General features: G+C 40.5%; 2 protein-coding genes across 2 annotated transcripts; one reads left to right on the top strand and one right to left on the bottom strand.

The window, feature by feature from the left end:
* Positions 1-66: 66 nt before the first annotated feature.
* wdfy1 (WD repeat and FYVE domain containing 1) lies at positions 67-16611 on the top strand. The gene is made up of 12 exons (XM_088617914.1): positions 67-275; positions 1342-1409; positions 1499-1572; positions 2808-2862; positions 3917-4067; positions 6599-6711; positions 9177-9303; positions 10451-10556; positions 11486-11587; positions 12161-12291; positions 12724-12832; positions 13782-16611. The coding sequence occupies exons 1-12, from the start codon at positions 139-141 to the stop codon at positions 13839-13841; spliced, it is 1233 nt and encodes a 410-aa protein (XP_088474040.1). The 5' UTR covers positions 67-138; the 3' UTR covers positions 13842-16611.
* Positions 16612-17293: 682 nt separating this feature from the next.
* dhrs12la (dehydrogenase/reductase 12-like a) lies at positions 17294-24921 on the bottom strand. The gene is made up of 10 exons (XM_088617884.1): positions 24774-24921; positions 23316-23449; positions 22708-22790; positions 22211-22306; positions 21131-21212; positions 20010-20071; positions 19560-19664; positions 19224-19314; positions 18723-18860; positions 17294-18083 (listed from the first exon to the last, which is right to left on the bottom strand). The coding sequence occupies exons 1-10, from the start codon at positions 24827-24829 to the stop codon at positions 17968-17970; spliced, it is 963 nt and encodes a 320-aa protein (XP_088474010.1). The 5' UTR covers positions 24830-24921; the 3' UTR covers positions 17294-17967.
* Positions 24922-26235: the final 1314 nt, after the last annotated feature.

Below are 26235 nucleotides of genomic sequence, written 5' to 3'. Positions count from 1 at the left end.
AGATATCATAGTGCGGTTCTCGTTGAGACAATACGGTTATTTTTTTTCCGGTTTCGGTGCGCCATCCCCTGTCAGCTGATTAGTACTGGCTGCCGGGCAGAGGGGAAAAAAAAAACAGAAAAAAATAAAAACAGAAATATGGCGGCTGAGATTCATTCCAGGCCCCAGAGCTCAAGACCTGTCCTTTTAAACAAGATTGAAGGCCACCAGGACGCGGTCAATGTGGCCGTCCTGATCCCGAAGGAAGATGGGGTGATCACGGTTAGCGAGGACAGGTAAGCGCATCTTGAACTGGGGGGACCCGCCTGTGGAGATGGAGGGGGCTCTGCGGATGAGCCCTGTCGCTAAATAATACACCGGGGGAGTTTGGGGAGGCGTTTTTTTATTAAAAAAATAATAATAACTGCGAGCCCCGTTGTTAATGTATGTGCGACAGCGTCTTTCACGTTTTGTTTAGTGCAGTTTGAAAGGCAGGGTGGAGACTGCGAGTCAGGCGAGGAGCCGTGTAAAGTGTTTGCATACTTCTGAATTTCCCAAACTGGGATTTTCTCCTTCTCGCCGCCCCGGATTATACTGAGCTGTATGAACTTGGTCCGGTTTCTCCCGACACAATACGGACAAGAACAATTCATTTCACCCATATGTGCTGTTTTCTTTGTTGTATAGTAGCAGGGTTAGAAGTGGAAGACAAAGTACGTGAATCTGACTATCCAAGTGTAAATACTTGTTTGGGCGCCGCTTATTACTGTATCTATTAAAAAAGGAAATAAAAGTAGCCAGCTGTCCTGAAGTGTGTCTGTCAAGCTAAAATTGACGGGAAAGTATTAAATTAGAAACAGTAGCAAGAATCTATAAACCACAAATTACCGCTGTTTAATGGGCGGAAACCAATGTTCTTACTTTAATTATTTTAAAAAACTCATTACAAGCATTTATGTATTATGATTTATTTTATAACAACTGAAATATGTAAGAAGACGCTTAGGGTAATGTTATTCTTTAGATCTACTTGGACGCTTAAACCCCTCACGTTTTCTCCGTATGTCTAAAACACTGTATTCTGCTTTCATTTTCTTTAGCATATTTTTCTCCAAAAACTTGATTTGATTACATTTATTTATTTTGATTTCTTCCTCATTTCACAATTATCTAGCAGACATAAAATGGGGGTAAAGTAGTTGTCGCGTCTCTACCCCAGCAGTGCCTTTTTTAGTTGTCCAGTGAATGCATTTAATAAAGCTACGGTGTAGTTTTTTGCATGGCTAATAACAACATGTATGGTTAGGAAATGGACATTTTTTGTGTCGCACTGTCTTGACTGCTCAGCCTGTCCTCCCTCAGAACAATACGAGTGTGGCTGAAGAGAGACAGTGGACAGTACTGGCCAAGCATCTACCATACGGTCTCATGTAAGTCTTAAATCATTCTGTGTTCTTGTGTACTGTGTGATGAAAAATGACGTGGCTGAGAAAAGTTCTGTTTTGTTTTTAAATTTTAGCACCATGTTCATCAATGTCATATCACCACGAAAGCAAACGCATATTTGTAGGACAGGATAATGGAGCAATAGTGGTGAGTAATAGCTTTCAAGTTTTCGGCTTTTCTTAAAAAAACACAGAATCTCTTTGAGATGATGTGCTTCTGCATGTTTTCTGTGGTTGGGGGGCAGGGCACAAGGTCAGATGACTTTCTTCAAGGGAGCCTCCTAATGCTTCAGCTAACACATTCTGGAACTCTGACCCCTTCAGCTGATGTAAAAACTCCAAAACCAAATCAGTTTCCTCACAGATCCTCTGTGAGATCCTCACAGATCCTCAACACAGATCCTCACAGATCCTCAACTTTTCCCCAGTCCATGTTAGGAGAGCTGTAAAGATCTGAGAAGAAGCTGGTAATTGAATCCCCTGGTGACTCTCTAGCAATCTTGTTTCGTTTTGATGACTTCAGAATGTGTACCGCGTCATTTATTTGCTTTACACTTTTATTTACTTCTCACTTCATCTGAATTGATCATTGGTTAATCCAGGTAATCGATCTTTTGGTCATAAAGTGCCATGCCAAATGTGTCACCTGGGATTTGAACCCGTAGCCTCCAGGTTACGAGTCCAGACCCCTAACAGTGTCCACAGTGTAGAGCCCCTTCATATAATGTAGTTTTATATTACTGTCGCCCCTTCACCTCAGGGGTTTGCTGTGAACAGTGTTTGCAGCCAGCTTTGATGACTAATCCTGCAAATAACCCCCCAACCCCACCTCCCCTTCCATTTTTGTGTCCCTTGTGGGCTCAGATTTCTGCACACATGTATTTCCTTTCTTCTTTTTTCATTTCCATTTCTCTGTCACTCAGCGGTGTTGGGACCTTGGATCATTTTACTTGCTGAGAGCTCACTTAGGTGTGGCTCTGTTTTGCCTGCCTGCTCGGTTACCGAGTCTCTCAGGGAAGCCAGCAGACTGTGAGATCACTGATCCCATTACAGGCAAATCTGCTAGGGGCACAAACCAGTAGACTCCCAATACCTGTTTTTGGCTCAGTTTAAGATGAGGAACACGTCTTTCTCTTATTAATAAACATATATGTACATACAGTTATTAAGAGAATGTAAAAACTTAACTTTAGTGAAAGTATACACAGGAGTAAGTTTGGTTTATATTGCTCTAACGTGGGAACTGATTATAAGGCTCTATTGGTTTACTCAGATTCTTACCTATGGAGCACATAATACTCTCCTGTATTAACAAGATGAATATGCTGTCTGAAAATCTCCAGAGTCACTTTTAACATTGTATTTCATTGCATTTCATTTTAGGAATTTGTTATTGCTGAAGACTTTAACAAGATGACTTTTGTCAAAACTTACCCAGGTAAAGTGTGAGTGTTCTTTCTCTTGGGAACAAAAATAGCTGTTGTGTTTTGGTTCATTGCATAACACCTTTGAGTTGTGGATGAAAACATTGGCCTCCTAGTGTCATACCTGTCTTTCAGAGGGCTATAGAACATTTGTGGTTTATCAGAAATGTTTTACAAGAATGACATTCAGGTTTTCTTAAAAGAATGTCGAGTCTCTGAAAGATACAAAGGCGTGACAGTTGCAGAGTTGATTCTGGCTGTATATTTGCTTTTTCAAGATTTTTCTTCAAAGCAGTCACAAGATGATCATCCCCTTTTTTGCTGTATTTACAAAACAAGTAGGCTCATGTGCCAGTTGAGAAACGAATAGATTCAGGAAGATGGTGAGCAAGTGTCACAGCTTGTGAACTCTGTCTTGTCAGAGAGAATGCTCAAAAATATGAACTAAAACCTCTGTTAAGATCCACAACCAGTAGCTCTCAATCATAAAGCTACTGGGTAGCAAGAAGAATCCAGTTGGCAGGAAACACTATATGATTAAAACAAAAAAAAATACAAATGTCTCAGATTTACTACCAGCTCTTATATATCATACTCTGATGTACCATACAACAGACACAGTGGTATTCTCCCGTTTCTTTCCCCTTTGTGCCTGTGTTTGTGCCTGCTCTCTTTTGTGCACAGTGTTGTGCTGCATGCAGTACTAAGGGAATAAGTAAAGGTTTATTCCATGCTGAAAAGAGAAGCTGTGGAGCCTTCTTTGGCTGTGAGAAAGACAGGGAAGTCAGCAGAGATGCTATAGCATAGGAGAACAAAAACCTAGTGGGCACTCGGGTGGTGCGAAGCCGAGAGAGGTGTGAAGTCGAAACCTGCAAATGAAAAGAGAGGATTAGAAGGAAACGAGTCTGTCGTTGAGAGAAGGGGGAAGGTGTGAACCCAGTTTCAGCTATCTACTTGAAGTACTAAGGGAATACCAGAGTTGCTTGGTTGAATATGGCAGATGTGTATGTGTGTGTCTTTGAAACCTTCGGCTAGTGCAAGCTTTAACTGTGTGTGCTACTTTTGCAGCTCATCAGAACCGGGTTTCTGGGATCATGTATTCTCCAGAGAGCGAGTGGGTGATCAGCTCTGGTCACGACAAGTGTGTGAGCTGGATGTGCACAAGAAGTGGCAGCATGCTGGGTCGACACTGCTTCAGCTCCTGGGCCTCCTGCCTGCAGTATCCTTTACCTTCTTACAGGGCGTGTCTGTGCCAAATTCTACAAAAAGCCCTCAAGAAGATAGTTAAGTCCTGAGAAACAGGCGTTTCTGAGAAATGCTGGCAATAGTCATAATTCTTTACGCTTATATAGTGCCTTTCTAGACTCTCCACTGAAAGTGCTTTTCAGGTAGTGGGGACTCCCCTCCAACACCACCAGTGTGCAGCTCCACCTGGATGGTTGCCGGTGCAGTTCCCACACATCAGCTATCAGTGGGCAGGAGAACAGAGTGATGAAGCCTGTTCGAAGATGGGGATTATTAGGAGGCCGAGATTGGTAAAGACCTGGGAGAAATTTGGCCAGGACATCAAGGTAACATCCCAACTCTTTTCAAGAAACACCCTGGGATTTTTAATGATCACAGAGATTTAGAAACTTGGTTTTATGTCTCATCTGATGGACAGTGCATTTTTTACAGTATAGTGTCCCCGACACTATACTGGGGCATTACGACCCACACAGACCACAGGGTGAGCGCCCCCTGCTGGTCTCACTAACACCACTTCCAGCAGCAACCTTAGCTTTCCCAGGAGATCTCCCATCCAGGTACTCACCAGGCTCACACCTGCTGGTATCACCTATGTCCATAATAACACAGGACAAACAATGGGGGGAGACTCTCAAAATGCAAAAGAGCTTTACTTTTTACTAAAAGTCCTAAAAATATTTATTTACACTCTTATTTTAAGCCTGTACAGAATTGCATTTGTGTGGCTTATGGAGTAGGAAATTTTAAAAAAATGGATGAGAATCCTGAATATATGACGGAAAATATAATTCCAGTGGCCCTTATATTTTGTGAATCGGCTTTATCTTTCCACTTCAGGATTAGTCGTATCTCAGGGGTCCTGTTCTAAATTGAGTTCTGTTTTGATCCATCCAGCATCAGAACTATAAGTAAAAAATAGGCTTAGAAGATTGTAACAGCATTGCTCGCCATCACTGTCATTGTTGTTAAATGTTTTTAACAAGGTCAGCGATATCTTATGCTTGAAATGTTCCTTCTTGTCTCTGTCAGAATATCTAACCTTGCCCTACCTGAGCAATAAGCTCCTGATCTGTAGTTTAAAGGTTTAAATATCTCATATGGTGTTTGAACTATCTTTGTATGGAATGTAAGCAAGTTATTGCAAGCTTCCTGGTTAACTTAATTTTTTTAATGTTAGGATTTTAACGCATTTTTGCTTGACTTTGTAATTCTAGACGTTGATGACATGCACTCACAAGTGGGACTATAATTTTTAACCACTGCTGAGATAGTGATGGGAACTAAGGCTTTGAGTGTCAGGACACCAAACTGGAATTGCAAATCTGGTTAAATTGCTGTAGATTATAATGTAAACCAAGATCAGGCCTAACAGCCCTCATTTCTAAAGGTAATCTCTAAAGCTAAGCACAGTGGAGCTTTATAGTGTAAGAGAAATGTCTGATCTTGCAGTGATGTATGTAGTTGTTACCAGTGTAAATGATGAGGTTCAGAGCTTTTCATTCTTTATCACCATTTTATGACCTATTGTTGAGATTTCTGATACTGCTCAAGGTAAAAGTAATGGAATCTAAAAAATCCTGTGGATAAGTTAAAAGTTTACACTAAAAGAATACACAAAGAGAAGTAACCAAGACTACAGAACCGTCATATTGTACTGTAGAAATGTAACCTGAAATTTTTTATTAATACACATTTATAGCCTTTTGATTTCTATGCCTTTTGTAATGGGTAACATTTTTTAGTTGAGATGATGGAAATTAAATTACTATTTGTTATAGTGTTCTGCATACAACACGGTATTTCCCATTAACAAGGTAGGGAAATTGGATTTCCTAACGTACTAATGGTGTTGAAAACCATAATTTGTACTTAATGCCTTTTCCACTCCAAAGAAAAAAAAAAGGGCTTGTCATGTGCAGTTCAGTCTGAAGAATTTCTACTTCATAAACACCATGTTTTTATTTTGATGTGGGAGGATCACACAACACTGAGAACATCACAAAAAATCTTTTGCAAAGAAGCCCTGAGTCTAGAGTATTTTTTCTCTCTCCCAGTCACAGGAAAAGGTGAACTTAATACCAGTCATGCTGACAGATGTATATTAAACGGTGGCCTTTGCTGCACTATTTGATATTTTAAAATATTTCCACATGCGTCATTTGAAGCTTATGTTAAAACCTGTCCACTTGTAAACAAGTGTTTGAAGATAATTTCACTATGTGATTTGAAACTCCTCAAGAGCAGAAGTGTTATTTCTCTTTTAAGTGTTGCTCCCCCTGTGTGATGCAGACCCCCACCTAGCATTGAAAGTTTGAGGCTGCACTTTTTTTTTAAGCAGTTTCTTAAATCAATAGTTATGAATCAGTTAGAGCCTTAATTCAGCTAGAGCTACCTGAAATCAGGAATAGAAAACCCTAACTGTGACCCTTATTTTTTTTCCTGTGTTGGCTAAATGTGTCAGGTCTGGATGGTGTGTGTTCCTTAACTGTTGACTTTGTTCAGATACGACAATGAAACACAACATGCCTTCGTAGGAGACTACTCTGGGCAGATCACACTACTGAAGCTGGCACAGAACACCTACTCTGTCATTACTACACTGAAGGGACATGAAGGTAAGACTGCTGGAAGCACAAGGAAGCACAACACAAAGTAAATATCCAAACCTAACACATGTGCAAGAGGCCATGACTTATAAATGATACAAACTGCTTTACAGTGGCAGTTTTATTTATTTTTTTACTTTTGAATTTAAAGAAAAAAATGGTGTTGTTGTGTAAGGTTCCAAAAACATGCAGTTACAGACTAGAGTTTTTTGTCAGTATTAGTGTTCCGTATTGAGCCTGTGTGCAGACTCTGCTGGGAGTGTTGACTCAGACTGAGTATTTCCGCCACAGACAAACGGAGGTTCTCAATTATATGACATTACAGCTCAGCTTCTTTTCCATTACGTTAATAATTGTTCCACATACAGCAGCAACAAGGTGGGTGTCTTCTCTCACGGAGGTGAAATGCCAAATAGTATTATCAGCTCAACGCAATAAAGATTTTTAGTTTTTTTTTACATTTAAGTACAGATTCTTTCATAGGAATAAAACAATGTAATAGTATACTGCTGTACATGTTGTTGTAGTGTTTGTCTGATTTGAGGAAATACTACAAGTTGTAGCACTCTATAATTCCAGGAAAGAGACGGTTTGTACAGCGAGGCCCGAATCCTGGAATATTTTAGGTTGCATAATCGTGTACACATAAGTACTGTCGAGTGTCATGTGCCTCTCAGATCCTGAGCTTTGACCTTCTCCGGGAGAGTAGTGTTTCGTTAATGTGTGCCTTGATAAGAATGTCTTGAAGACAAATCGTAAATGGGAAGAACTATTCGTGTTTCTCTGCAGCTGTTTCCTCTCTGTAAAAATAAGGAACATTAAAGCTAAAACCTCTTGAGGCATACGACCTGGTCTTTGCTGGATTTTTTTAATCTGATTAAATTTGTTAAAACTTTCAGAATTACAACATATCCCAATCTTTTTTTTTTAAATGAATTTTATTCGCCTCATTAGACCTTGACTAAACTCTGAACGAAACTTCCCGAAACCAGACAGCAAAGATTTCTGCAGCTCGTTCTCAGTTAAACGGGCTGATGGAAGTGCTTGTCTGCTTTACACTGTGGAGATCCTTCATTTCTTTCTTTTTTTTTTTGCGGTTCGCCTCAACTAGCCAGGTGTCTGCCATGACGTCTGGTGCTGATTGCAGGAGCAGTCTTTCTGTCTCTCAAAGACAAGGTTAAGTGTGATGAGTAACAGGATGACTTGCAGTGCTTTAATTGCCTCATTAACAATCTCTGCTTGTCAGATTTTGGATACCAAAGACATTGCACTAACCTCACACTTTAGATAATATACTGTATATATCTGCAGTCTTCCTGCTGTTCATTTCTTAATTGCTGCCAGCAACCTCTTAGTATCTGAAGAAAATATTTCATTTCATTGTCTCCGGATGGATTTCTTTCAGCATGTATAAATTTATGTACAAAGTTGTGTATAAATGTGTGTACCAATCAATCCTAGGATGCAGAAGAAAATCTGCAATTGTCATAACACTTTCTTTTCTGCAACACAAAATACTAACTTCCTCTTTCTCACTCTGAACTGTGTGACCGAGATGGTTTTAGTTGTAGAAACTCAAGTTGTTAAACACGTATTTGAGTAGACTTTGAATTTCAAAAAGCAAACGCCCTAATCCATAAGCAATACCTTAAACAACAAATTAGGTAAGACTGTAGCATGATGATTGTAGCATGATTCACTGAATTCTGATTTTTGGTCACAAGATAACCACAAGCAGTCACATGTGATACTGACACTTAGTATACTTACTGATCTTTTTTTAACACATCTCAAGCTGTGGTCATTTGTACTTTTTTTTACTTTCCCTGCAGCAGTTTGCCGTAAACATTTCTATGTACAGAAACTGCGGGTATAATCTTAATATTTTTATTTTGTCTTAAATGAAAGTGTGCACTATACAGGTTCAGCAAAAGGTTCAAAAAATTAATTTGGCTTTCCAAAGAAGAAGAGATAAATGCAGAGAAGAGTTTTGACTGAACAATCTAAAGATAACAGTTTGGTGTAAAGGGTCAATATTTTAAGGCATTATGTACCTTCTTCCCTTTAAAGAGAACCTGCAATCAAAATGAATCTAAAGAAAAGCCCTTGGTACATTGTACGTGTAAAGTGCTGTTTCACATGGCCTGATCATGTTCTCTGGTATTAATGTAACCAGTGTGTTTGTTCATTTATTGTGTCTACGTTCATTTATCGGTTCATTTAAACAAAAGCAGCTCTGGCCTCCTGCATTTTGACGCTTTTTCGTGTCTTTTGGTATAGAATCATCCCCGTCGTCATTTTGTGTTCAAGCTTTTTTTTCCCCCTTTAGCCCTTGCAAAAGCACAGACATGAGAGGGTTTCAGTTTAACGCCGGAGCTCTTGAGCAATATTGTCCACGGTTTCCTGAGCGTGCCTGTTGCGGGAGAGCTGTGCTTCTCGAGTCGGGGTCTGACCTCGCTCTGTGTGTCTGTCAGGCAGTGTCGGGGCTCTGTGGTGGGACCCCACCCAGCGGTTACTCTTCTCTGGGGCCAGCGACCACAGCATTATCATGTGGGACATCGGCGGAAGGAAAGGAAGATCCCTGCTGCTCCAGGGTCATCAGTAAGTGCACAGGCCTGGCCACTTTTACGGGCTGTGTTTTCACGTGCATTCCAAATAATCTGACCGCGCATCTGGCTCAGAAGCCAGTGTGCCATCATCCTTTAATTATGCTAATCTGTTCATGCAAGTGCTGCCTAATGACTTTTGCCAGCACAGTCGATTTATATTTTCTTCGCGGCTTCTTGCACTTCGGTGTTTTTATAGTCCAATTGTGTTAAAGCCCCTTTCCTCAATTTGAGATTTTTCAGGTTTTTATTTCATTTTCAACCACTTGATGCTTATTTTTTTAAGCAAAATGCTTCTTGCTGTTTTGCATGCCATGGTGCTTCTGTTAGCGTGTCCAGAAATCATCATAATGACCGCAACGTCTCTGGCTTCCCCCTTGACACTTTTCAAGATACTCCTGAATTAATCTTCCATTTCTCATACTTGAATTAAGATAGAACCATCCATGCGTAAATGCTTCTGCTGGTCTTTCTCTCTTGTTTGAAATGATTCGGTTTATTTTCTTGTCTCTGGATGCAAATCACTAGGATCTCCTGTATGGATAGATAAACGTTGCTCAATGTTTCTAATGCAAAATAGTAACAATAAGAAGCACATTATGAATTCCTTTAAAAAGTAAGCATCAAATGGTTGAAAATTAAATAAACAGAATCATTTTTGATTGTGATCAAAATCCACAACCCACAACACATACAGAAATCTTTCCCTACCCCAGTCCTGATGGTTGGCCCCCATCATTTTAACTCAGAATTCATCTCCAATCACGTCTTAGGTACACAGAGCCTTGCTGAACCTCTTGATTGCTTAGCATGTCTGGAGACTATGAATGTTTAAGCTTCAGTCATTTAATAGATTTTGTAGTCTTGTATGTCAGAATATTTTAAGATAATGGAAAGTGCCCCTCAGTTCAGCCCAATTGTGCCGCAGTTTCACTTACAGCCTTACAGAAGGAACAGAAAATAATCTAGTTAAATGTGCAGGAAAAATGCAGCAATATGTTTCATGGACTCGCATGTTGGTCTTTTATGAAATCCTCCCAGCAAGCTCCAAGAGATAATTATGTACATGAGGCGTTATGGAGGCGAGCTCCTGAAGCTGCTTTTCTTTCCCCTCTGTCTGTGCTGCGCCTGCTGTTTGGCAGTGACCGCGTGCAGGCGCTGTGTTATCTGCAGCTGGCCAGGCAGCTGCTGTCCTGTGCTGCCGACGGAGGCATCACCGTGTGGAACATGGACACCAGCAGAGAGGAGGTACAGGCCTGGATCGCTGTTCCTGCATGTTACTGTTTTCTCCACAGACAGATGCGGCAGTTTGTGAGAAGCTGCTGATCTTGCGCAGGAGCTGAGCTGTTTTACCTGATGTATAGGTTTTTGTTGAGTCTTTGAGTGCTGCTTGATGCAGTTCTTTTTTTTTGTCCTTATTTTTGACCTCAGACCTGTGTAAGGTTGAGCTCCATCTGGTGTTCAAAGTGAACAACTGCACCATTTCTAGGTCAGTGGTTCTCAGTCCTGGCCCTGTGTTTTCTGGGTTTGTTCCATCTAAGATCTTATTCATTGACTATTTGAGGCCCTTTTTAAATTTGATTTCAGTTCTGGAAAAGCTGAATGAGGTTTGTAATTGGTATGATTCCTGCGCTCGTTGGTCGATTTTTAGGACGGCCCTCATTCACAGGCGTTCTAGCTGAAATATAACCTGTGGGACGTAAGCAGAAGGAAGGACACTAGCACGGCATCATTCAATTAATTAAATAAAATTGAGATTTCAGATACACTGCAGTTTTGCACTCCAGTAGTGAACTGAAAGCTCAAAGAAATGATCCAGGCTTTGCTATTGCGTCCTGTCCAGTGGCATTGTGGAAGAAAGCTCAGTTGTTTTGAGTTTGGCAGAGTATGTTAGAAATGGTCGTACTTCAGATTTGTTGACAAATATGAATTAAAGTGGCAGATGTTTTGCATTTGTTAATTGAGCACTGTGAAAGTAATCAATGTGTAATATTGGGTTTTGTCTCGTAATGTACAGTAAAAATGCAGTTGTCAGTATAAAGGACTTTCTGTAAAGAACTTGGCAGGGCAGCCCATGTGTTGGCTTGTTTCTTCCAGTGCCACAGTCTGTAGGCCTGCATTGTGCTGTTACTGGGGGGGGGGTTTCGTGGTTCCCTCACCAGAGCTTGTCTCTGCAGGCTCCGCAGTGGCAGGAGAGCGATTCCTGTCAGAAGTGCGAGCAGCCCTTCTTCTGGAACCTCAAACAGATGTGGGACACAAAGACCTTAGGGCTCCGGCAGGTGAGGGGACGTGACGAGCACATTCCTCATGCTGGCGGTTCTTGGGCTGCGTGGATTTGGGTGGTACAGTATGTGGCGAGACCCCGAGAGACTGTGGAGAGCAGTCCTGAGTCCGACACCCCACGGAGTTGTTGAGATCCAAGATTTAGGTCTTGTCAGCCCGAGGAAACTGCATCCTTCTAAACTGGGGCCTCCTATGAAGTTTCTGCTCTACTGGGTAGGTTGTGCAGGGTTGCACGGTATCGTGGCTTGAAAAGGAAGGGGGAAAGAGGGGAGGCGACGTCCAGCGGTTATGTCGGGACAGGAGGTCATGATGAAGGCATGGAAGAGGAGGAAACCGAGAGGGTGGTGGGGGGAGGAGTAAGGTGGGGAGGCAAGGGTGGCGTGCTTTTGGATGCCAAACATGGATGCCCTAGAGAAAACCGCTGTCTTCAGCCTTTGTAATTCCAAAACAATGTAAGAGAATCCGGCCGTGCCGGCTTTACCTGACAGCAGAGCGAGTGTGTCTGCTCCGCCGTGGATTGGTTCGGCTGTTGTGCTGTGCCCCTGACTGGGGTGTTTTCTGTTCTTCAGCACCACTGCAGGAAGTGTGGGAAAGCGATATGTGGGAAATGCAGCTCTAAGCGTTCCACCTACCCCGTCATGGGCTTCGAGTTCCAGGTGCGCGTCTGTGACGACTGCTACGAGAGCATCAAAGACGAGGAGTGAGTAAGCCTTTGGGTTTTGATTTCTGGACCTCGACGTGCCAGATTCCTCACATGTTGTGCTGCATGAGAGCAGGCTGACGTCTGACGATGACAGTTCTCTTGCACCCGTTGTAAGGCACTCGGGTGTTAGAAACCTGCCTGCCGTTAACCTGGCTCTTGTCCCTAAGGGACGGTCCACATCGTTAGCTAGTATGTGCCCTCCCCCCAGTAAGTAACAATGAAACCAGCCCTCTGAATTCTAGAGTATTTCAAGGAAAGAAATCACATTTTGAAGACCTCAAAAACAAGACACTTGGAAGCAATTGTCGTGAATAAATGGAAGACAAATAGTTGAAAACTAAAATGGTCATTTCTTTACTTTGAAGTTAAATGAGGCCTCTGAGGTGGGACTGATATGATGGTCTGATTCTGTCTTTTCTTTTTGTTTAGTCGAACGTCTTTGGCAACTTTCCACGAGGGCAAGCACAACATCAGCTGCATGAACATGGATATCTCCAGGGGCCTGATGGTGACCTGTGGCAGTGACAGAGTTGTGAAGGTAGGGAGCTCTCACTGTGGCAGAGCAGGGAGAAATCTCACACTTTGACCTTGGAAAAGCATTTTTACCCTGGTTTTACATTTTGCCGTGGCACAGTTTTCAAAACCTGTGTTCAAGGCATGAATAACCTACCCACTTTCTCAACTCCAGCAAAAAGAATATCAGGTCTTTCTGTGACGCCTGTTCCTTGAGAATCTTTTGCTAGCGGTCTCATCATTTGAACACTGGTTTTTGTGTTTCTTGTGACTGGGAATCCCTTAAAATGGCTAAGTCTTCATTACCCCTAGAAATAAATCATGGGCAGGCATGCCTTTTACGTCTAAGATTTGCCTCATGTGCTTCTCCAAAGCTTGTCCTCTGCTGTGTTTGTGGTATTATGAACCGAACTGAGGTGGAAAATCCCTTTTTCATCAGACACATGGCTCGTTCAAAATTTCCCACTCTGTGCCTCAGCCCTGCACTGCATCTCATGACCAAGGACAATTAACTGGTGAAGATCCGTGGAGGCAGTCATGTGCCCAAGGCTGTCTCACCCTGTAATAAACTCTCTCATGGATGTACTGTAGCTGTTCTCAGCTGACCCCTCCAACATCTTTTACACAGCACAAGGCTCTGTAGCACTAAGGCTCGTATGCCCTCGTATGCCCTCCCTGGAGTTAATTTACAGGTACACTCGTTAAGTCTGAAGCAGTTAAACTGGGTTTCGTGTATGGGGTAAGAAACAACTAAAGGGATATCGGAAAAGCTGACCCCAGCAAGGAGAAAACAGGCGCATCACAGACACGATTTCAAGTTATCCATGTTAAATCTCAGGCCGTGTGAAGGCAAATCTTGTCTGTCTATTAAAACATTCAGATATCAAGCCAGTGAAGTTCGGAGCACCAGTCACAGCAGCCTGCATGCCACTGAATCCCGAATTCTGTTATTGTTGACTCCCTTTTTGTTTCAGATCTGGGACATGACGCAAGTCGTCGGCTGCAGCATAGCAACAGGTTTCTCTCCGCGCTGAGAGCCGTCTCCCGCTGTCGCACCTCGGACCGACGGCACTGCCGTACTGCTGCATCCCTTGCTCCTTCTTTTCTTTTTCCGGATCGCTCCGACATTTCCCCAGGATCCTGCACAGAGTGACGCACACACACGCAAATAAACTGTCCGGAGGGGGGGGGGGTGTTGAAACATTCATAGCAAAACGTGATCGAGACCTGCTGTACCTGTCTGTATACCTCACTTTAATGTCCGAGGTGCGGAAAGAAATGTACTCTATTTCATTCATAAGCCAATCCAAGATGCCGTCAGTGTCATTAGAATGAAGTTGCCTTGGCATGCATTGATTCTACCAAATACTTCCGAAGCAGATTGTTAATGAAATGCCCGTGTTTCATTTTGGTTAAGGAGGGAGTCTCTTGTGGTACAATACTTGGAGTTATCAATGATTGCCAAGGTATTTTTTTTAAACCAGATTGGTCTAAGAATAATGTGATTTTGCACTAACAGACTTTCTCAATGCAGCTGGAACTCGGCAGCTTATTAAAATTGGAGTCGTCGAAGAGCTTGAAGGTGTTCGTTTCCTACGTTGGGTCCTAGAAGAAACGCTGATGTTGAATAACTCAGTGCCAGCATCTCGCGATGTCATCTGCTCTCAATGCTCAACTGTTCAGTTTCCCTCTGTGTGCTTTTTGTGTAGAAATGTACTAGTACTGCCTCTTATTCTTCACTAGCTGGCCTTACAGTTAACTAAGTCATGAACTTTTGCCTCAGTTGGAGAAGATGTCCTACGAGTGTTTATTTGTGTAGAAGATTATACTGTATGCTCACATACTGCAGTTGTCGGAATTTAGGAACAGTACTGATATAAACTGTGCCATGGGAATTTTCTTGAACACTCAAGGTTTCATTTTCTCTTTAGGAAACGGTTCAAAAGTTTAAAAGCTTCTTTGTAAATGTAAGGTGGATTTTTCCCAGGCAATTGTTGGATTTGAAGGAGAAGAATTATCTGACATTTCATGTGCCTAAATGTGTGACTTCATTTTGGTACACTGCAGTACTATACAGAGTTCAGCAAGAGAACGTCATAGTGTATGCAAATACGAAAGATTAAAGGTTACTGGCTGAAGATTTAGCACTTTTTTCCTAGGTTCCTTAGGTACAATGTGAAGTTTAAGAAATCTAAGAATAAAATGAAGCATTTCTGGCTGTACATGTACACCAAATTGTTTACTCATTATGACTCATTCTAGTTTTAAGAACATGTAAATTCATCCTGCTTGACCCAGCTTGACGGTTTCATAAGGAAGCAGTGACCTTTTCACTGGCCATGAGTTATAGCCCGTCTAAATAAACGATAGACTGTTTGGGTGGATATCAAGAGAACCACTGCTTCCTCGCACTGAATTGCACATTTTTGAGAGTTAAATCTTAACAAAACCACTTTTGGAATTGTTTCATTTTAGGTGAAGACTTGGGGCTTCTCTGGCTGCTGTATATTTCCTTTCAGTAGGTTCAGCATAAAGATTTATGTCATTCTGAGGTCATTATATTTGTATTCAAGACTGCATCCATCCTGTGGTATTGCTGAATAGAACTTCCACATTTGAATATACTCTCTTAAATATAATCAGAATAGTTATAGACTGGATTTTACATTTAATATTTAGGTGGAAGTTTTATGTTCACTTAACTTGGATAGATAGTATTACAAGTTGTGCTTAATAGGTTTGCAGCAGTGCAGGAGCTAAAGGTAAGTTGGGAAGGAATTGTCAAAATACCAAATTTCTGCAGTCCAGTCAGATGACCAGGAACACCCCCTCTTATTCTTTAAACTACAGAGGGAATATCACAACCGCTGTGTTTTCTGGTCATGACACAACTTCTTAATGTTTGTAGATCCTAAGTGATTTATCTGTGAAAGATACTTAATAAATGTATTTTTCTATTTCACAATTTGTTAACCATTAACCCCAGCACTAGCAAGATTTGGTCTCAATAGTTTGAGAAGACGTTTACATGACAGTATTAGGTTGTTATACATGTTTGTGAATACTTTCTCTCTGAGCCTTGCTATAGTGACCTGTAAAATCAAGTTACCTTTTTTGAAGCCTGCACTATAATTTAAACTGAACTGCTCCCTGTAATATTAGCTTTGGGAATCTGCCATTATGCTTTAGGACTGCTCTTAAGGTTATCTTTCTAAAATAGTTTTCATACTAACATTATTTACCATGCTGGAAAGAGATGTCTTCACATACAAGTTGGAAGAGTAAAAGAGGTCTGGATTGAGAAACGGAGATATTTATTATTGTGAGATTGTATTTTATAGAAAACCAATGGGGAGATAATGATCCATGGCTGGGGACATTAACGTGTTGTATTCCAATCTAGTGTCAAACAACTAGTAACTCTGGCTAGAAAAGGTATGACTGAGTCAAATCCAAGTAGTGCCCACCTTTTAAATAAGAGGCATCTTAAGCTTGATTCTTTTACTTTAAGGTGCTTCAAGCAGGATGCTAACTCATGAAGGTTTAACAATTTGATGTTTGCCTGAACTGCAAAAACAGACTTCTTTCTGTCACCTTGTAGATCCCGGTTGTAAGAATCAATTTTCTCATTTTTAAGGTTTCATTTTTATGTATTCCATGTAATTTGTAATGAAATTTGCAGTCACACTTGAACTGTATCTATTGTATTTTTAAAGAGCACTTGACAATGTTGTTAAATCCTGATAGTTCTCACCTGAGATAATGTGAGAGTGAAAGCATACCTAATAAACTTACATAACACTCTTGAATTTGCATGTCTGTATTTAAAAGAAATATTACTCTTATGAGGTGTACATTACTGTTTTATTAGTATTGAGGAAAAGTTTGTAAAAACCCTAGGTTGACCTGTATTGTCTATTCAAGACCTAAAATGTAATTAGTTCTTCATTAAAGTCTTGCAAAAAAAAACGTCCAACAGCATATATTTTTATGTAAATAAGTTAACTTATTTTCAGTACCTAGTGGCACCTCCTTTAGCAGTAATGACTTCAACTAGAGATTTCCTGTTACTGTTTATCAGATTTAAATCAGCTTTTAGGAATTTTTGTGGTGGGTAGCTGCATCAGCATGCGTAGGCTGCAAAGGAACAAGTAATAGGTTTATTCCATGCTGAAAAAAAGAAGAAAGAACACAACGTTTCGAGCCACACCTGAAGAAGGCTCCACGGCCGAAACGTTGTGTTCTTTCTTCTTTTTTTCAGCATGGAATAAACCTATTACTTGTGGAATAAACTACACACACAAAAAAGCTGAGAAACGCAGAATAAATGTGGAGAGTAAGTCTGGGTTCATAACTGCCAAATACATTTTTTAGTCACAGCAAGCAAATAGCTGACAGCTTGATGTTAGTGATGGAACCTCATGTGAAGCAACTTATTGCACAGGATTGCTTATGGATTACTGTATAAAGAACCAAAGACATCATACATTTTTAAATCAGTTTATTTGAATACTTTAATACAATTTTTGTTTGCGTGTTAAATGAGAACTCTCAGTAAGGCATTTTACAGATTATTTACCTTTATAACATTAAGCAACTTAAAGCTTTAAGTTTCAAAAGTTACCACTTTTAAAGTGCACAGTGTTACCTTATTTATATCAATACACGCAAATAACACATAAGCATAATACTGTTGGTAACCCAGGGACCCACAAACTGAAAAGCAGGACCATCGGTAATATTTTATTACAGGCTGTAAGTGAAGGTTAAGTTCTTGACATCAGATTTAGTTAAATCACTGTATTCCTTAGTAAATCATATTAACACGGGAAATCAACTAAATTCGAAAAACAGCAGGAATTAGACTGACAGTGGGTTTGAATCAATTTTAACTTATTACGTAGGGGAACAAGAGTGTCTTTTAAAGGCACTAAAAAACACACACTCCCTCCTCGAGCTTTTCAAAGCCTCTGGATCACTAAGATCCCTACTCTGAAACTCTAGTCGTCAGGCGAGTGGCATCTAGTATCTTTATAAGATCTGCACCTGCAGCAGAGCAGCATGGGCAAAGCCAACTAATAGTCACACCGAAGGTACATCATTTTAATGCACAGGTCACGTGTTAATACTTTTCATCCAATGTCAGGCACAGCTGGACTTTTAGTGAGGCTGAAAGGTCTTTGCCAAGTCATCCAGTATATTAATGAATTTCAGTTTGTCTTCTGGAGATGTCTTCGTCCAGGCCAAAGGCAGGTGAGTGGGCACAGGGCTCCGATCTAGAAAATAAACACATCAGACTAACTGCTCAGTAGAGAATACAGAGCTTACATGATGGGGAAGAGATCAGCAAGGTAACAGTCCAAATCAGAGATTAATACGGTTGTTTTAAACAAACAGGCCAGTCTTCCAGTCCTTGTATTTATATTTTTCATTGTACTTTAGTACTTAAACACCTACACGACAGACACATTCTTCTGTATTTGGAGATGAGTCCATTAATAAATGTTTTATAGCTCTACAGAGAAATGGGTGGAGCACAGATGAGAGGCCTTCCCATAATCCAGCAGTCCTCCTCATGGAGTGCTTTCAGGAAACCCAAGAAGACATCATATACAGTAGCAGCTGCAGTGGAATCTTGCCAGCGTGTCTTTTTGTCTGTGAGCATCAATGACCGCATTCAAAGCAATGCTTGGAACCAACAGGACAATGAACTTGCAGTTATCAGATAGTGATTTTCTTTGTTCTAAAATCTAATACAATGCTAAAGAGCCACCCAAAAGTGAGCTTAGGTTTGTTTTCTTGGTGGAATTTGTAAGGTTATATCAAGGGAAGTGGTCCTTTTCACTCTTTTTCACTACAGGCTCTGGACTCGTGTTAAGTGGTTGGTAATGCTCTAAGTTGCCGAGGCGCAGCACCTTGAAAAAACAGGCCGCTGGGGTGAGCCAGGGCGGCCTCGGACACGGCCAGCCACACCACGGTGTCGGCTCCCTGGTCTGCAGTGCGGAGCTTGTCCTTCATGGAGCGGTAGAAGTCGGGCATTGCTGATTGGACGGCTGCACAAGAGTAAGAAATCCTGCTTTATTTCACAATGGCTACAGGTCCAGAAGCTATAAAACTCTTCATCACCCTGATAATTGCACTCAACAAGGGACTTAACATAAAGAGTAGATACAGGCTGTGAATTTATCATACAAGGGACTGTGATAATTGTACGGATGTCTGCGTTAGTAAAATTCATAAGACTGCGACAGTACATCACACACACAACATTCCCGATTCACCATGTGGAGATCAATATTTGGATTTTTGAGCTTCCACTTAAGTATTTTCATTATGAAGTTAGATACACTGAAAACCAGACTGTCCTCTACAGCAAAGCACCTACAGTACGTTGGTCTGATAATTGTGAAAATTACCTGGTGTGTCTGCCCATCCAGGATGCATTACAGAGAAATGAATATTGCTGTGCATTTTCGCCCACTCTTCAGTCATCACTACTTGTTGCCTCTACACACAGGTAAGAATAAAGTTTACTTCTTCGATATTTGATACCGGTCCCGTTTTAAATTAGAAGAGCAAAAAACAAGCACTTCAACAGGAGAGTGCGGATCCAAGAAGATGTAATGGGGCCTTCTTAAACTAAACTAATATAGGAACTCCACATCCAAAACAAATCTTGTAATCTTTTAACCACTACCCTCCAATTCCTGTCACATGGAAATCCAGTGGACTGCCTGGCCTGTGTCCCATACCTTGTTCTGTGCGTAGACCATGGTGCCGTTGAATCGGCCTTGTTCAGACTGCAGGTCATCCAAGTGCAGCTTCTGAACGAGCATCCCTCCTGAGGAGACCGTAATCTGGGGAAAGCAAGAGAAGACACACTAGCAGGATATAATCACACTAAAGAGCTGCATTTCGTGTGCTAGAGAAAGGTCAGTCACTGTAAGGGTTTGAGGTGCTCTTGTCAGAGCCCAGTAATAATTCTGACCTGAACACGTTTATTATTCTGTATTCACTGTCACACAAAGCACAAAGATTTTCTTTAAAAATTTTTTTTTGTTACTTGTTAATAAAAAAAAAACTGGAGAGCAAATAACAGTGGGATGTCATAAGTTACAACAAAAAAGGCTCATTAAAAATGGCAGTTAACTGCCGTTTTTAGAATAACAAGGCAGGACTTTATGTACTGTACAGACACTTACCACTCTAGGATTACTGCTTTTTTCCAGTAAAGGGATCAGACTTTTGGTGAGAATGAATGTACCTGGAGATTAGAAAAAAAAATCTATTAAAACTTTAAGTTATTACTAATTTAGTTGACCAACGCTTTTATCCACCTACACTATTGAGCCACTTTCAGTACATCTGCATCCTGGGTATTTTACTGGAGCGATTCAGGTGAAGGATTTGAACCCATGACCTGTCAGTTACAAGTCCAGAACCCTCGACGCTGCTGCCCAAGAACAGTATTAAGCGACACTGAAGGTGGAAAAAAAACACTACAGGTCTCAAAATATGGTGAAAATTAATTATAAGAGGTTTATTAAACAGTAGCATCCACTGTCCACTCCACCTGTTCACCCAGCCCTTCAGCCACCAAACACCCCCCAACAACTGTCAAAGGGCAGCAGTGCACATTGAAACACAAAGATCCAGTCACTTCTTCAGCAATAGCCAATCGCAGGTTCACTTCTGACTATTTCAGTGTGATGCAGCAGCAGGTCTATAATGCCCAAAACACAAAAGAGTCATACACACACTATCACAGGTAAGACAAAACGTGGTTACAGTAATTCTACTGGATGGAGATCTGTGTTTGTGTACAGTGTGTGTGTCAGTTCTACTCGTATCCTTTCTCCTTTATCCACAGGCTTTCGTCAGCCTGCAGTGAATCATGTGACGATGATGTGGGATTTGGGATTCAGGTATGCACAGCTTTCCAAACACCCACAACCTTTGGTTAAAGAACTGCCTCTTGTTCTCCGTTTGAAATGCACTTCTGGTTGGAATATTTTCACCTCTAGGGACTGAGCAATGTTACCTTTTCAATTCCTTTGGGCACGAAACAAGATTTAACCTGAATAATAAACAACCCATGAATTACATCATGTAGTTTGTTTCTTTGGCACTTTCAATGTTTTTATTTTCCCTTAAATAATTATTAGGATTACTATTAGCATCTTATGTGTTTTTTCTCTTCTCCAACACCAAAAGCAATAGTACAATATAAGACACTTCTTTGTGTGCTTCTCAGAAGACATGGTTAAATCCTCAGTGTTTTCTGTAGTTTAATTTAGTGCTGATCCAAGGTCTGCACACCTACCCAGAGTGTTGCATGCAAAGTTCATTTCAAGTCCCTCTGCATTAACTTCACGTTGATTTACCATACATCCTGCATTGTTGATCTGAAACACAAGCGTGTAGCAACAGAGAAATCAGACTGGGTTGGTTTCCCAGACCCCCACAGTAATAACGTTGAACTAACTTCCTTAATATGAAATCAGTACGGTCTATAGAAGCATCTACTGCTGTCAAGGAAAAAAAGCAGAACATATTTGTAGTTGTTGGGGCAGATATATAAAAATAGTTTAAAAAAAGGATTGCATATGTTTAAAGTTTAAGTCTATCTAATAAATCAATTGACAATAAAGGTATATCAACTTTTTTGACAGTCACAACAGAATTACAGAATGGTATTTTAAGGAGTTTTTACCTCAGTATTCTATACCTACTATAATACCTATAACTGGTATTAAGAATCACTTATACCAGATAACTGTTAATGAAGTATATGCTTTTAGTCATAGTTATATGCATTACAAACAACATACTTATCATTTTGTATGACAACACAGTTGTGGAAGCCTTATATCACGCTTGTCTCCGCTGGCGAGTGACTGAACGAGCTGGTATTCACATGGTAACTGGACACCTACAGTATCATCCAGCACTGGTTACCATGGTTACTAATGTGCCAGGAGTCTTGCACCACCTGCAGGCAGTTATCTACCAGGCCCAATTCAGGTGATTCAAGGTACTTAATCTGTCATTAAACTCTGTCATAGAGCTTGCTACATTTTGTGTTTTGTTTTGAGTACCCACTCTGCACCCTTGCTTCACCAGAATTCATTGTCTGGATCCTCCTCTGGCACTTTGTACGGTGTCTCTTAGTGTTGAACTTTGTTTCTCCCTGTTCACAGTTCTGGACTGTGGTAGCTCAGACCTCACTTGTCTGTCCTTGCCTGCGCTGCGTCAGCCTGGCTCCATTGTCTGCTCACACTGCTGCTCGCCGTTGTTTGTTCACCTGATTTTGAGTTTAGCTCACGAAAACGTGCCGCTACTTATACTGCCTGCAGCAGCATAAAACACCTTAGTCATACAAAATCATTCACACTGTACCTACCAAAACATTCAGCAATTTGTGCTTTTTCTTGAAAGCTTCAGCAAACTCCCCGACTTTTCTTGGCTCTGACAAATCCAAAATGTGAACATGGATATCCTGAAAATAAATAATATTTTGCTTTCAATATTTTAGTCTTTTGTAGATGACAGACTATGGGTCATTTACATTGCCTTTCTAGAATGCCTCTTAAATTAAAGCTGTTCTCAGCTGCAGCCTGTCTTCGATTTTAAAATAATGCTATGAATAGTGTACTTTTACATTTTTTTCTAACGAACCATCACCATGTTTGTGCTTTGGTATTTCAAATTTCAGATATTGAGAATAAAGGCCATTGTAGTCTTAGCTGAAATTTGACAAATGTCAAATGCAAGTGGAGAAAATCTGAGAACATAGGCATCTATCTATCCACTGTTTCCTTCTTACCGTAACATCTCTCAATGCCTTTCACTGGAAGACCAGTTTAATAATGAACATCATGTGGAAGAATCTAAACTTACTTTATTTCCGCTTTCCTTGATAATGTCTGCTTTAGCGTCCTCTGCTCTTTCTTTGTTTCGGCACACCAGGTGTACAGTGCCGCCTAAATGATGTATGAGAAGGTAAGCCTTCAGAATTGTTTAATCACCCCACCAGAGCCTGCCAATACCCTGTCCCTTTTAATTACACACTAAAAGACAGAAATATTAACAGTTAAGGCAATTTAGAAATTTGATTTGAGAAACAAAGGTACTATAGCCAGGCATAGCTGTTTGACCACTTATCTATACCTCTCCAGGGCGAGAAGACTTGCTGGCATTCAGTTTTCATACCAGACACACTTTTCTTTCAGCAGTTTAACAATATTAAAAGCATAATGATTAGTAAACCATACAAACAGTGGCCCTCGAGATACGGAAGGTAGGGACCACAGATTCCTTTTAATCCAAAACTTCGGGAGTACACAATTTTACTTCTGAACGCAAAATGGGAATCAAAGCAGTGTAGAGCAGGTCTTACATTCGACTTTCTGGGGTTTCTTCACAAGTTCCTCCCACCCTAGGGAGGATTATAACGGCACCCCTCTAACCTGAGATGTACAATCCCTCAAATCCCCTTCCTGCAGTACCTTTCTTCGCTATCATATAGGCAGCAGCTTTCCCAATGCCGCTGTTGGCTCCAGTGATCATGAAGGACTTTCCCGATACCGAAACATCCAAATCCTTCTCCACAAAGTGCTTGGAGGCAGCCTCATAGCCGCCCCTGAAATAAACATTCATTTGTTTAGCGGAACAACACGTCATTCGCAGATGTGTCTAACTTACATAACCCATATTTGCTCATCACCCACTCTTGTTTTTCCAACTCTAGTTATACCTCAGATAAAGACAGTCCTGTCTACACATGGTACAAAATTAGTTTTTCGTCTTTCAGCATCTTGAGTTACAAACTACTCAATACAAATGCATGATACAAGTTTTGTTTCTTGGTCTTAGTATCACCAATCTCAACATGTCTGACATCCATAAAGAACATCCCTTTGTTCAACAGCCCTGGTAGTTTTCAAGGAGGACCCAATAGCGTGAGAGCAAAGGAGATTTTCTTTGGTCAACTCATGAATTGGCTGCATGTTAAATATGAAAGAGTTTAATATTGGGACACAAAAAGCAAAAGACAAACTGAATTACTGTATGTTCAAAAAAGTTATTGATACACCAGTTATTAAATATGGAAAGAAAGAATAAGTCACATGCAACAAGAATCTGGCTGTCACTCAGCACTGTAACTTTAAAAAGAGTCATTGTCTTCTACCAGGAGCTGGGAGAAAGGACTAGTGTGGGCCATGAACCACTATCGCTGATTATTCTCTGTCAAAAGACGCTCTTGTCAGGCTGTGATGGAGGGTGTGATTGTGCTGGCTGGTTATCGGACTAGACAACAGAAAATAAACTGTTTATACTGAAAAGCCTACGAATTTATCTTAAAAACTGAAATTTAAACATCCTCTTCCTTTTAGTAACATTAATTATGTGCATATAGCATGACGATGATAAGCCAAGCCTTTCTAACGCCCAAAATGGTAAAACGTTTTAAAATGCCATAACAGGATAGTAAAATTAAGGATCATCCTTGTGTATCAGTTTCTATTTTCCTTTACAGTAGTTTATTTAACTGTGACATGTTCCACTGCAAACAGGTCATTTCAGTATTTTCGGCACTTGAGTAATTTGAACAAAAAGCATGTATGTTTTATCAGTAATATTCTAAGTCCATTCAACGACAATGTATTCTTTAGTGAAGATCTGAATCTCAAATTAACGAAAACTTTTCAAAACATTTAAAGGACTTAGAAAAATGACCCTTTACAAAAACGAGCAATAAAGAACCCGTCTGTGACACACACATACACATAATGAAAAAGTAAACACCAAAATATGAGCTAGACTTAACGTTTAACTATTTGTGCAGGACAGAATTGAGATTCAGATTCTAGTCGAGACAAGTAACGAAACAACCAACATTCAAAATGAGCAATACAGGAAACTACCTTACGTCGACTGGTAAAATAGTGTACAGTTGACCTTACCTTGTATATTCATGAATTCCTTTTAAAAACCAGATAGTGTTCCGATACACAGACATTGCAACTCTCTCTACCCTGAACTTGCACTCACAGCCGCCTTCTGTAACTCAGTTTTATGTCACATGGTTTGACATGGGAACATTGTAGCGCCATCTAGCGCTGAGAGTAGAAAGGACAGCCTCACAGCTGAAACAATAGATGCACTTTGTAATATTGAATAATGCTGCTTTATAGTAGTATATTTCACTGTAAGATGTTATCATTTTTAAGTCATCCAGGGATGCGAGTCCTGTATATCATTATTCTATTAAAGATAATTCATCCTAAAATTGAAAAGTGTACATTGATATTAGAGCATGTTTTAACAATTGTATAAGTAATTTTAATTTTAAGTAACTTAGGTGCCAAGAAGCTACCAGACGTTCACGAAGCTACATTACTGAATTAAAATGTTGGTGTTTCATATGCTGACGTTGTTTTAAATATGTTTATATTTCGAAACAGCTAAATCGTTGTGTTAGTCATTAGCTAAATCCTTATTGTTTTCCTTTTAGGAGGTTGGATGTGCCACTCGAACAAATCATTTTCTATTTTTTAATACTTTTCCACAGCTAAACTTGAGGGAAGATGAAGAAAAATATCTACAATGGGCACTGTTCTAAAGGCGGTGTAAATGAAACAGTAAAGTGTTTTTTTTTTTCCAGTGTGGATCCCGTGTCATGCTTTACATGAGCGAAACTGGCCTTTATTAAATGCCTGGCATTAAATCCGATTAAAATCTGTTTCATCACCTTATGTAAATATGTGCAGCATTATCAGGGCACGGAGAAAGCAGCTACTGTACATCAGTCTTTCGCCAGCACTTCAACCACAAAGATCAGGCTTTCAGGACAACTTTGAAAGCGTTTTGCTACAGTGAAAAGCGAGTTGCTCATCTTGATCACCAGATACAACCCGGTGAAAATAAAAAAAGCATAAAAATTCAACTGGAAAAATAAAATAAGTTGTACTACTCTTTTCCGAGTCAGTTGTCTCCTCCCAGACATTCGGACGTTAATATTTACTTTCAAACAATGGGTAAGCTTGCTTTGCAGGCAAGATCACACTACAGATAGGTTCACCGTCGAGTATCTGCCAAATGCACATTGTTTTAATCGTAGTAGGTGTAATTGCTGGTGTGTACAACACATTGTCTGATAAGAAATCGCGGACAAACCTACAGTCGGCACAATTCGTGCAGCAGCAGGGCAAAGGTGTTGAAACAGGACTGGCGCAGACAAAACCAGGAAAGCGGGGATGTGAGTCGTGTGCCTTTAACGCAGCCTGCTTTTTCCTGTCCCATACAGTACATGGAGCTAAAGGGTTTTATTCCCAGCGGATGTGAATACAATATTGCACGCGTTTCCAAAACAAAACACACAAGTTGTCACTGGTGTGGCTGGATGGATGAAAAAAATCAATAAAT

The sequence above is a fragment of the Lepisosteus platostomus genome, chromosome 2 (genome assembly GCF_059453375.1).
Source record: "Lepisosteus platostomus isolate fLepPlt1 chromosome 2, fLepPlt1.hap1, whole genome shotgun sequence".
Lineage (NCBI taxonomy): Eukaryota > Metazoa > Chordata > Actinopteri > Semionotiformes > Lepisosteidae > Lepisosteus > Lepisosteus platostomus.
The sequence above is the reverse complement of the archived record's forward strand: the minus strand, read 5'-3'. Positions and strand labels throughout refer to the sequence as shown.